This window comes from Ctenocephalides felis, unplaced genomic scaffold, assembly GCF_003426905.1.
Source record: "Ctenocephalides felis isolate EL2017-DRISC unplaced genomic scaffold, ASM342690v1 CF-g0.4_SCAFFOLD_01886, whole genome shotgun sequence".
In the NCBI taxonomy this organism is placed as follows: Eukaryota; Metazoa; Arthropoda; class Insecta; order Siphonaptera; family Pulicidae; genus Ctenocephalides; species Ctenocephalides felis.
In genome coordinates, this window is record NW_020538040.1 from 143,253,241 (window position 1) to 143,267,150 (window position 13,910).

The 13,910-nt window shown below is 30.6% G+C and overlaps 1 protein-coding gene across 2 annotated transcripts in view; it reads left to right on the top strand.

Annotated features, from left to right (window-relative positions):
- The window catches only part of LOC113376714 (paired box protein Pax-6-like), a 127,040-nt gene that overhangs the window by 99,406 nt on the left and 13,724 nt on the right, over positions 1-13,910 (top strand). For both annotated transcript variants that reach the window (XM_026616735.1, XM_026616736.1), the window contains one exon: positions 9,529-9,868. In XM_026616735.1, the coding sequence (XP_026472520.1) occupies positions 9,529-9,868 (340 nt within the window). The remainder of the gene's footprint in view (positions 1-9,528; positions 9,869-13,910) is intronic.

Consider the following 13,910-nt stretch of genomic DNA (forward strand, 5'->3'; position numbering starts at 1 on the left):
TTAAAAAATTGATGTTTATTTTTTAATACAAGTTTTTGTAAAAAAAAGTAGGGGAGTCGAGTACGAGAATTTTGTAAAAAATTAAATCAATATTTTAAATAAACTGTTTTTTTATTGCAATATTTTTTTGTTACATTTTATGACTTTCAAATCATTTTTTAACATGCTGAAAAAGAAGTATATGTTTTTCCTAAAATTTTAAGAATTTTATTAAATAATTTGCTAAATTATTAAACCAATGCAAGAAAATTATACGCCATATATAACCTTGATCCGGTATTTTGTGAAAAATATTTATTAGCAGAAACGGAATAACTAAAAATTATAAATGTAAATTGCTTTTTCTTTAAATCAATCTTCTTTTTACTATATTCTTATTGTTTATACCTTTGCCAGTGTAAAGGTTCAGTTGGACCTTTTTACCCAATTTAAGAGTAGGCTTTTATAGAAGTTACATAAAAGAAACTGTTGAATATTACTTGAAAATAACAATATATTAGGTAGTATAAACTAAATTAAAAAAAACTCAAAAGCAAAAAAACTGCCCACCGAAAAAATACTCTTATTATGAATATTCATACATGGTCTTTTATCTTCTGATAGAGACGTCGTGAGAATTGAAATGATGGTTCATTGAACAACTTTTGCCTTCTACTTTAGAACAGTATGGTTTAAAAAATTTTATACTTAGATTGTTTTTGAGATTATGGTAGTGGATCTTTTTCCCTGCGCACCTTTAAGCCTCGCTCTATCCTACACACTTTTAATTTATTTGTAAGGAATTTTATTTAATTGAAAATTTTAAATGAAGACATCAGTAAAAAGAAATTGTTTCTATATTATAATGATTAAGCAACAGCCAATAATCTATTGTCTATTTATAGTTAAAGACTTTATAAATGTATAGATATGCTTTTTATAATTTATTATTTATTATTGTCTTTTATAAATTTTGATCAATTAAAATTTGATTGATCAATAAAAGTTTCTATGTAAATTTTATTTATATTTGTTCAGTTACCAAATGTATAAATAAATAACTAGTATACTTTTATATGTACATTACCCCATACTTTCAATCGAATATAAATTTACAACCCCAGTGTACATAATAGTACAACCGAAACTAGTTTTTACGGGTACTTTGTATTCTATAGGGTTAACTTGCTATTTAATGATCGTATTTGAACTTATAACGTGCCGTGTTATTGCATTTCTATTCGCAAAAACGTGTGAAAAAAGGGCAATTTGGCGTGATTTTACCAATTTTAAAATCGATAGGAAGTTTATCAGAACAACCAACACGCGTGTCATTTTTATTAGATCCACTTTTGCGTAATATGTTTGAATTTTGAATTTGCAGTTTGTGGTTTGGTTTTTCACAGTAATTTTCATTGAAAATTAGTACTTTATTTCAAAGAAAGATAGCTTAAATGTTATTATCAAAGTGAATAATTCAACATTAATATTGATTTCAATATTATTTTTATTTTAATTAAATCATGTTAAATAAGTTTAATATTTTAACTTAACTAATATTTAATATTTACTATATAAGTTAATAGTGAATTTTATATTTTACTTCCAACTTATTCAGTTTTTTTTTCATATTTGCAACATATTTTTTTATCTATAATATATTATATTTCAATAAATGACGTAAATAATACATTGAAAGTTACAACTCGTTATTTATTAAATAACTGTTAAATAACTGCCAAAATAAATTATTAAACATCGAAACAAGTAGTGAAAGTTTTATTTATTTATTTGTGTGACCTTTAATATGTACTTCCTCGTGCTCTAATGATCAGAGCCATGAACTTCGAATCAAAGGTTGCATGTTTGATACCCTTCTCGGACAGTCTGGTGTCAAGTAGTAGTGACGTCGGTTTTTACATAAAAATATAGATGGCAATATGCTTCCAAAAGAAAATAATCCTTACCTGACATTAATAAAAAAATCATCAGTTTTAGAAAAATTGTATTAATAAATACATCACACAAAGATAAGACAAGCATTTGGGTTGCCTTCTAAAAAAATGTTACGACAAATCATTACACGATTTTATAGTACCCTTAGGTTCTGATTGCAGTTTATAACATAAAAAACATTGGCTTTTACATGCTTGCTCATTTTAACATTTTTATTTAATGTTTTGCATTGTTATGATTTCTTCTGATTCAGTTTTTTTGCACAGCAAAGTTTTGATTGCAAATGCTATTGATAATGGTATCAATATGATAACCTTTAACACAAATATTTAAATCAACATTATATATATATATATATATATATATATATATATATACATAAGCGATGAATTTAATTACCTTTATGAAAATCGGTTTTCATTAATATGTTCACTATGGAACCGATGTTATTTGTTTGTTCTATTAATAAACGTATGTCGATTAATTTCGGACGTGCCATTCAATACAATATTTCTGCCATAACAATTTAGTGGCCGCGTATATCACGGATTCGTTTTTTTTTGTTTTTTATTTTTGTAACATCCGTTTCGAATATAAGCGCTTTTAATATGCATTTTTGCGCTTTGTAACTGAAATAGACATTTTAATTAAAATGGCAATTGCAATGCGCGCCTACAGGAAGCCAAAAGATTATTGTTTGAAGCTAGGCACTGATACATGCGCAAATTAATAAAAGATTATAAAAATTCATATATACAACATCTACTTGATATAGTTGTCGATATGATTATTTTATTTAAATCTTAATTTCTAACGTGTTATATTAACATTATTTTAAATTATGTTTAGTCGTTTTAATCTGTGTAAATTGTACTAAAAATAATTAATTGAATTATATTCAGCAATAGATTTGATTAAATATAATTTTTAAACGTGATCGTACAAATTAGCTTGAACAACAAAATAATTCAAACAATATAATTATCCTCATTTAATTAGTTTATTGTTATTGATTGCATAATATAAAAAAGGGTGGTCTGTGAGCTGAGTTAAACACCAACTCAATTCAGGGTCAAATAGTGTGAGAGAATTCTCATTTTACACCGCAGTGCCCGAAATGAATTAGTTTCAATGGAAAACATATTTTCAATCTATATTTTCTAGTAAAAATGGATAACGCTGCTGCACGATGTCAGGTTGTCTAGAGGTTCGAACTAACGACCCCGATCACACAAGTCCGTGGATGAAATTACACCATGAAACACCATACGCATATACAATATATTAATCACTTACAATTTTTAACACTTTTATAATCATAAATTACAATAAATATCGAATTTAATCCCCATTTCCGAATTGTAATGAAATCTCTTGAAGTCGAAACGCAACTCAGCGACTCCCTTCTGATTAATCCATAAGCACTTTATTATTTTATCATATCGTGTTAGCAGCACACGTCGCTTTTCAAAAAATGCTATTCACACATATATTTATATATAATATATAAAAATATAATATCGTATCTGCCAGGGATTGAGAGGAATTTTTGAAAAATCTATTCATATATCGCATCAGATATGGCGCATTATAAGCGCCGTTATTGTGTTTAACTGTATTTTAATAAATAGAACCCATCAACAGACATCAACGCGGAGCGTTTTGCATGTAATGAAGTTTCCAGATAGGAATCTCAAATCTGTTACATAACTAATTTCCTGATTTCCGAGGGATTAAAGCTGGAATCTCGCGCTATCCATGGGGCAGACTATACGTACAGTCTCACAGATTCGGATGCATATATATAATATATACATATATATATATATATATATATATACATATATATACATACATAGGATAGAGCGGGGCTTTAAGGTTCATAGACAAGGAGGTCCACCACCGATATCTTAAAAACAAGTCAAGAATTTTTTAACAATATTTGAAAGTAGAGGGCAAGGTGTGTAACCAGCCATTGCTAAATTAAACAACTAGTTATTGCAACTATGCTGATGAATATCTGACGAAATGTGTATATAACTGATAAATAGCTACGGTTCTTAACAGGTTTCTGTTGAATTTTATTACCAAATGAAATCAGTGATCAATAAAGATATTGAACGATTTTAAAAAATATAACATTTTATAAAATTTATTCATCTGACTATTTTTCACCGATTCTCATGAAAAGCTCATTTCAAGGGCACAGTTTTCATCTCGTCCCGTTTGGATTTTATTGCAAAATGAATGAGAATTAAAATCGCAAAGAGCACCGAGCGATATAATCGCGCGTGCCGCCGCGACCCGGGCCTTTTTCAAAGTAGTGGGTTGACGCGGCGATGTCTACGGTGTGAGGGCTGAAGCGTTACGACCGGGATATTAGCGTAACGCTGCCTCGTGCCCGACACGTGTGCGGACTTATTGCTTGTTTCGACGATCGCCGTTCCAACGCCGTCAACGTTTCACGGTGATTTGAGAATACTTGTATAGATATATAGCAATATAATGCACTTATAATTTCCATTTGCCGGAGATTAAAATATGAATTTAATACTGGGCTTATTAATCGACATCTCTAGCGCAACTCTTTTATATGCACCAGCATATAATATTTGAATAGCATTTATGTATGTGTGGCATTATTACTTTTTTTAATTGTTATGGTACATAATATTACTGCAACTTGTAAGCACTTTGAACATATTTAATTATTCACACATATGCAGTATATGCATATGTATAGTTTTATTATATATAAGATACATATAATACAGATTTAATTTAACTTTCAGTAATTGGACTGTGTAAACCAAATAAAATAAATTCCAGCACATAATACGTATCAACTAACTATCGAACTATGTTCAGTAAAATTTCTAGTCAATTCCTAATTATAGAAATGTTTTTTGTAGCTACTTCATCATTCTCCCAATGCAAAAAATAAATTTTATGGTCACATTTTTTATAAAAATCACACTGTGTATAACCCTGATCAGGTATTTTGTCAAAAATATTCATCAGCAGAGTTTCGTACAACTATTTAATCTAACTCAAAATTAACAACATATCTTATAAAATAATTAATACTTAAATAAAAGAGCTCAAAACCAAAAAAAAATCAACCAAGAAAAGAAATACTTTACGGTACAAAATTTATATTTTGTTTAATCATTTTTGCTCAAGTTCCTCTATGATTTGTGTGTTTTTGAATCATGAATTGCATAAGTGCACGTGTTATTTATTTTTGATAAGTTAGGAATGAATTTAATTGTAATTTTGTGTTATAAATAAAAATAGTTCATGTATAAACAAATAACCAACTGATTATTGTTTTGGATTCCTAAAATACGTTCATCTTGAAATCTTTATAATATAATATTAAAAAATCGTAAAGATCATATTTGGAATCCCGTTGATGGTTTTCCCTCGTTCGCACCCACCGGAAGCACAGAAAAGGCACGCGCCATGCTGTCGCTTATTGTCACTTGGAAGAAGTGCAGAATGAATCGTTGTTACAAAGTAAATGTACAAATTAAATTATTAGGCTCTTTTACCATGAGTCCCATAGATCGAAAGCGACAACTGAAATATATATATATTTTTAATTATTTTTTGAAAAGCAATCAGTACCTTACGTCCTATGAGCTGTTGGGCTGAAACTTCTCCTTCTTTCGTATTTTTTAGATGGTAACCCAATGGTTAATCCATCCATATTTGATGATTTTGTTATTAGAATTAATCTAATAGGGCTGACATTTTATTGGTGCAGCAATGCCGGGCAAGGGCTATTTTCACTTGGAAACATATTGCTATCTATATTTTCAAGTGAAAATCGTTGTCACTGCTGCCTGGCAACAGGCTGCTCGAAGTGGGTATCGAACCTGGGACCTCTGAAACAAGTTCCGTCGCTCTTAACCGCTTACCTACTGGCGAGCCCAACTGAAATATATAGTGTTTTTATTATGCATTTGAAATATTTTATAATAATAAAATTATTTAAAGCGGTAGTCTGGTATAGAGGCATGAATTTTATGCGATTTTGAAAGGCCGCAAAAAAGACAATTTTAAAAAAAAAGTTAATGTTTTGAGAATTATGAAAAAAATAAACTTAAAATAGTCACAAAGTTTTAATTCTCAATTGAGGAATCTTAAAAAGTTGTCACCTGATCATACTCGTAATTTCAGATCTGTAAACAATCTAAAAAAAAAACTAGTGGGGTGTATGGCATCGTGCCTTAAGGCAAATTCCCGTACCGTAACGAAATGTTCGAGGAATACTGAATGTTTTTAAATAGATTATTATAAATATTGTAACATTGTCTAATATTTATAAGAATTATATAAACTGAATTGCAAAGTTGAAATTATTTGTTTAGAACTTTAGTCAGAATAAAAATAAAATCTGAATTATTTTCGATATACAACAAAACTACTAATTCTAAAAACACTAATCATTACTAATAGAATGTTTTTTAGATCATTCAAATCGGATACTCCGTTCTCTCAAAAAGTCGATTTCTATTTTCTGCACTCTTTGCTCCTTATCTCCGAAACGGCTGGACTTGCCTTCGCCAAAAACTAATCAGCTCTTTTCCCTATCAATAGGAATCGAATGTTGTTTGAACCATTCAAATCGGTTGATTCGTGCGCCCGAAAACGTGACTGGAAATTTGTATCCATACATACATACACACACGCACACATACACACACACCTATTTTTTCTGAGGTATGCCAAAATGTTCAGAAACCTTCAAAACATCGAGAAATGTAAAAAATTTCAATTTCGATTTTCGGCCCAAATTAATACATATGCTATTTATTTAGGATAATTTCGCAACGTATGGACAAGTTAAAAACAATGTTTTTTTCCACAAAATAGAAACTTTCTGGAAAGAAAAAAACAATATTTCTTACAACTTTTTTTGATATTTCACATTTTTTTGAAAATGGTTAAAATCTGAATTTGATGATGAGTTTATATTGAAGAGAAGTCTGTAAAACACTTGTAGAACTGTGAAACATTTGAAGTGAATCGGTCCAGTAGAAGTTGAGAAATCGTTTGTATCGAAAAAGACAGTTTCGAGACAAACACTTTTAAAATTCCGCAGAGAAAGGAAAAAGTGGAGAATTATCGTGGTAAAACAGCTATATCCGAAAATAATTTAAATTTTGAAAAATTCTTAAAATAGTTAAACTTTGAAGATATCCGAAAAACGAAATCGATTTTTTAATTTGTTGCCAGAATAACCCCTTAAACTATATATCTGCATGCCGTATGTTATATGAATGCCAACATGTGAATAAACTATAGTGATATGAGTACGTACGTTGTGATGTTCCTAATATGTTACCATTATCTAAGTCATTTTATTACGGTCATTGATCTTCGAACCAAAATCCTGCAAATTATGTCGATCAATTCAGCAGCCAACAAGTATGTATCATTACCATAAATGCCCAAATGGCATGTGCGCCCGTGCGTGCTTGTATACGAGTTCAGCTCTCCATGTGAATCGCTGCACACCATACACCTCCACCGTTCGAGATACACCTCACCGCTGCCGCACTCGGAGTACCGCCACCGCACGGCTATATCTATTTTGCCTTTGATCCGTGTAAACTCGCGACCTCAGTTTTAATGAATCATTTGCCAGCGTTCTCTGTATTCAAAGCGGCCGAATCGCTTTGACGGTCGCATCACGTGAGACTAAGCATATTAGGGACGGTTTACATTTTCACGGCTGAGAGAAAAGGGCGCTGAGCGTTCCCTCACACTTCTTTGCATGCGCTAGTGGCACCAAAGAAACCTTTTCTAACTGGCGGAAAAGCGCAAAAGTTGTACAAATAATATCATGTGCAGTAGTTTTGGTAAATGGCATGTTTGCGTAATTGAGATTTGATTATTCTTTGTCATTTATATATCTATTTTACGTCTAATAGCACAATACGTTGTTGGTATGGTGTTGGGGGAAGATGCGCCAAAATCAAAACTGTCGTCGTTTTTGGTGGGCAGTCTGGAAAATTGAAAATAAAAAAATCGTAAACTTTAAAAATATTTCTTAAAATAAACTCTTCGACTGTTTCACAATAAAAAATAGAACTTAGAATCTAGGGATATTAGAATAGAAGAATAATTGTGTAACTTTTACACAATATCTTATTGCAGAAATGATTCGATAAGATCTCGAAATTGGTATATTTTTTCAAAAATGTGTTTATTTGTAAAACATTAATAGCGCAGCCTTTTTTCCTTAAAAAAATATGATTTAAGATTAGTTTCATTTAGAATGGCATATAAATTAGTTTTGAAAACATAGGCCACGGGTGGAATTGATAATTTTTGGTGCGGTTTCCATGAGTAAACGACGATTTTTGGTGCAGTCTTTATAGTGTGATGGACTTTCTGAAGTAACTTTGAAGTAATATTTCTATTGTCATATATGAAAACATATTAACCCTTCGTCGGTAGGCGTGGTCTGACCAAACTTTTTTCGACTTCAATTAAAAAAAAATACTTTTAGTAATCCTATCGACTTGAAATTTTTTGACTTTTCCTAAAATTTCATTAGCTGTCGATCAATGAAAAAATCAGGGCGAAAAAATGTACAGAAAGATAATTATAAGGATATTAACTTTTTTATACTTCGAACGGTCGGAGTGGTCTGTCTAGACCACCCATACATTTTGTATGAAATATACGCTTTTTGAATGTGTAAACCAGTATTTTGTCTTTTTCTATTCAAACTGCATTTTATATATTCTTTGCTAAGTGTTGTAACATGAATGTTAGTATTTTTACGACGAGAGTTCCTTGAAAACCTACCAAACTTATTGGTCATCGCAAACATTGAAACTCGGATGAGTAATGCGCACATTATCAACAATTTTTCTACCCGTACTGCGTTCGAATTTTTTTTTGGCAAACCTGTAGTAAAATTATATTTTCAACTTGAATTTTACAGCTCATTTTAAAGGCGACGCACCTCATTTTGTTTTCATTTGAATTTCACATTCATTTCGAAGAAGCCGAAAAAGAATAAATATTGTTTTTCATTGATATAAAACAGAAAAATAAAAATAATAGAAAAAGCAACGATTTTGTTATATTCTTTGATTTTGTTTATATAAACAAAATACGATAAAAAAAGAAAAAAACTAAACTATAAATATTTACTACTAAAAATCGTTAATATATAAGAAACCAAAAACTCATTTATCCCATATAAATGCATGTAAAATGAATGGTGGTCCAGCCAGACCACTCCGACGTTATTTTATTTAAAACTGCTTCAAATTAAATGCATTAACTTTATCGATAGAACAAAACTTATTCAGTTAGCACAATAAGGTTTTCATGTTATGGTCTAGAGATAATGTAGACCTAATACTAGGTTTAATACTAGATAATCAAAAAATTACTAGATGTCATATTTATAGACAGTTGTAATTACTAAATGATATAAAAAAACTTTATCAATGACATACTTATTATACTATATATGCCATTTTGAAAAATTATTTAGTGTATATCAATAATTATCATCGTAATAATGCTGCAGACCATCTTAGATTATAATTATTCATCTCTCAGGTATCGTCAATCAATCGTGTTCTTCGCAACCTTGCTGCTCAAAAAGAGCAGCAGCAACAACAATCGCAATCACCAGGATCGCCTTCTTCCACGATGAGTGCAGTATATGATAAACTGCGTGTTCTAAATCGGCCTGGGCCACCACCTCCTGGCGACGTCACGGCCGCAGCAGCAGGTTGCTGGCAGCGAACAGCAGCAGCACCTTGGTATCACCAGACTACTGGCGCTATACCCGGAGCAGGAACAGGAACGGGAGCAATGCCCGGACTTCATGGACAACCTCAGCAACCTCACAGTCCAGCGTGCACAGTACTCCCGGACGAATTACATCCGAAAAAAGGTTAGTTTTAGTTGATAGCAATATAAATTGTTTTCAAACTCGATAAAAACCAAATAAATTGTGTATACGAATATATTGAAAATTTAAATAATCAAAGAAACTCATCGGATTGTTTTTATTTTCGCGAAAAATTGCAATATTGTTTCGTAAAATATTTTTACACGAGCATTTTGCATTTTCTACTTCAAAAATATTTTTATTTGCGCGTTTTACATACAATTCATCCAACAAAAAGGCTACAAAGGCAAACCGTGAATATCGCATTCTGCGTACTATTAAAAAACAAAAAATATATATTCAATGTATTCTCTTTGTGGAGTTTTCAACAAAGAGGAACATTCAAGCGCAGTGTTAATAACATTCAGGATAGCCCTCAAACGATTTTTTGCACGAGTCGGATAAGAACAGCTTCGGGAATATTTCGCGTAGCTTTTAATGCAATTGCAAGTGCGGTTCGAATTTTAAAATCATATTTCAAGTAAATCTGTTTAAAAGTATATGGATTAAAAATATTTTATTGAGTTAGAAAAATAGCTTCAATAATAGTGTAGTATTTTTTTACTACATTTATTAATATTGTTTTATTTTTATGTAATAAATAATTTACGTAGGTTGACGGTTCTGACATCTTTGAATAATGTACATTTTAATCTAGAGGAGCGAGGGGTTTGTTGTAACAGTTTTTTTTTATTTTATATATTTTGCGATTCACTGATTGTATTTGTACAACATATCAATAAACGCTGAAACTATTTCTCTGCCGAATCAAATAAAAATAATTTCATTACTGTTGTTCATTATTCCACAATTAATCAATTTTGTAGGAAAATTGCGGCGTTACATCTCACCCCGCATTTGGGGCTAGTAATAACGTAAAAAACGACATTAATATTTCTGATAATAAATTCTTTATTTGATTTTAATAAAATTGACTTGTTTCAAAGCAATTATTTTTATAAATCAACATAAACTATAATTAATACCACTAAAATATATAATGTCTCCTGCAGAATTTACAGTTGTTTTGTCAATACAAGCAGAAAGTTTTTTAGATCATTCAAATCGGACGGTTAGTTCACTCAAAAACTGCCGTTTTTGCATATTTAGCTCTGTATCTTCGAAATGGCGGGACCTGATAATTCAAATCCGATGCTCCGTTCTCTCAAAAACTCGATTTGTATTTTCTGCACTCTTTGCTCCGTATCTCCGTAACGGCTGGACCTGCCTTTGCCAAAAACTAATCAGCACATCTCCCTATCAATAGGGATCGAATGATTTTTAAACCATTCAAATCGGTTGATCCGTGCGCCCGAGAACGTGGACAAAAACATGCGGACATACAAAAAACACACACACACACATCTATTTTTTCTAAGTTATGCCAAAATTTTCGGCCCATTACTATAACTACCCTACGGAAAGTTAAAAATAAATAAAAAGTAATAATAATAATAAATATAATAATAGAATAGAAAACTGTAGTAGTTTAATTAGGTAATTAAATAAATTAATATAACACATATGAAAATTTCCTCTTCAGTCTTCTTGAATTAGGGATCTCGAATAGTGCTAAAACTATGTGGTTTGATACTCTATATTAATTCAAAAATCTTTACAAATTATATTATTTTGTATCCACTTGCTTATGAAAACATCATGTTATCGTTTTATATAGAATGTTCAAAAGATCTCGACCTTTCCTTCTATTTATCTAAGAGCTTGTTGTTTTATTTGCGTACATTTGTTTAATATAATAATCTTCAAACATCGTCCCCCTCGTTTCTGACGAACGCCGGGCGCACGCTCTCGCCCGGAGCAGGGCGGAGTCCCGCGCGATTTTTAACCGAAGTGTCACTTACAGAAACACGCAGCGATCATCTGCGCCACAATGTTGCAAACACCCGCGGTTGCTTACTTTGCCTACTGCCACGCACACTGGATTTAATCCGATCTTTCTGACTGGAAGAGCATTGCAATGCAAACCTTAAATAGGATTCAATTGAATGAGTGGGCCGAGACGCATATAAAACGATAATCAAATGCTTTGGCAGTATAGAAATGCGATTAAATTCTAAAAATTTAGCGACAACGATGTTTTTTACGTCAACTATTTATATTAAAAATTTGTTAGAGTAGAGGGAGGCTTAAAGGGCCTCAAGTAAAAAGGTCCACCATTATATCAAAAACAAAGTATAAAATTTTTTAACAATATTATTTTAAAGTAGAAGGCAAAAGATGTGTAATCATCCATTACCTTAATTCTTGCGACGCCACTATCAGGAGATAAACGGCGATGTATCAATATCCATACAAAAGTTTTTTTTAACTTCCCATAGGGTAAGTTATTGTAATCGTCCAAAAATCTAAACTGAAAATTTTTGCATTTCTCGACGTTTTGAAGGTTTCTGAACATTTTGGCATATCTCAGAAAAAATGTATGTGTGTGTAGATACAATTTTCCAGTCACGTTTTCGGGCGCACGAATCAACCGATTTGAATGGTTCAAAAAACATTTGATTTCTATTGATAGGGAGATGAGCTGATAGTTTTTGGCAGGTACAGCCGTTTCGGAGATAAAGAGCAAAGAGTGCAAAAAATAGAAATCGAGTTTTTGAGAGAACGGAGTATTCGATTTGAATGATCTAAAAAAAATTCAATTAGTAATGATTGGGAGAAGTGGTTATTAGTTTTTGGAAAAGGTAGGCCCAGCTATTTCGAAGATACAGAGCTAAATATTAAAAAAATGGCAGTTTTTGAGAGAACTAAGCGTCCGATTTAAATGATTCAAAGAACTTTCTGCTTGTTTTAACAAAATAATTGATATTGGAAAAAAAAATTATTTCAAAATAATTTTTTTTTTCAATTTTTTTTTCAAAAATAAGTTTTTTTGTATATCGAAAATAAATCAGTTTTATTTTTAATTCTTACTGAAGTTCAAATATACTTTAAACAAATGATTTCAACTTTGCAAATCAGTTTATATAATTCTTATAAATATTAGACAATGTTACAATATTTATAATAATCTATTTGAAAACATTCAGTATTTCTCGAACATTTTGTTACGGTACGGGAAGTTCCAACAATTTGCCTAAGGCACGATGCCATACACCCCATTAGTTATTAGTTTTTTGGACTTTGAGTTCTTTTAGTTAGTATACGTTATACGTTATACGTTTTAAAGTATATGTTATTTAATTGCTTTGTAATATGTATTGCTATTTATAAGTTAAATTCAACAGATTTTTTCTACATAACCTCTATAAAAGCTTTCATGGGGAGAGGGGATTAAAAGAAGCAACTAAACCTTTACATTGGAAAAGGTAAAATAAGAAAATAGTAAATAAAAAATTAATGAATTTCCGAATTTTCGATAAGTTAAATTAAATTAAGTTATTCCAACTCTGCTAATGACAATTTCCGACAAAATACCAGATTAAGTTTATACACAGTGTGATCTTCGAAAAAAAATGCGCTTATGAAATTTGATTTCGCATTGATTGAATAATGTTATTATATTCAATATTTGAAATTTGAAGTTCTTTGTCCCCTGGCTGTCCTGTTTTACCCCGGCTATTAGGTAAAAAGAAACTGATGACAAATTTTGTATAAATAGAACAAAAACATTTCTATAATTAGGAATTAACTAGTTATGAGAATTTATGGACAATCGAATGTTACTATGAACTGATACTTGTGATATTATTTGATTCTGTTTTTAATTATAAATATCCGTAATTTAAATTTTATTGATTTCGGACAACATTATTATACACTACTAAAATATGTTCCTTTCAATTTCGAAAAAATATTGTAAAGTGATTTGATTTCTTTAGTATAAACGTATTTTAGATATATTTCAATTTTTACTTATTATATTTAGTCTTTATTAATTTTTTTTGCATGCGTTTTTGTATATTGAACTTCTAAAGGACGTACATTTTGATATTCGAACGACCAGGAATATCATAATTTATCTTTTTTAATTGACTGCTAATCAAAAACGAATTAGGGTATCTGCAAATCAAAATTTGAAACCTAT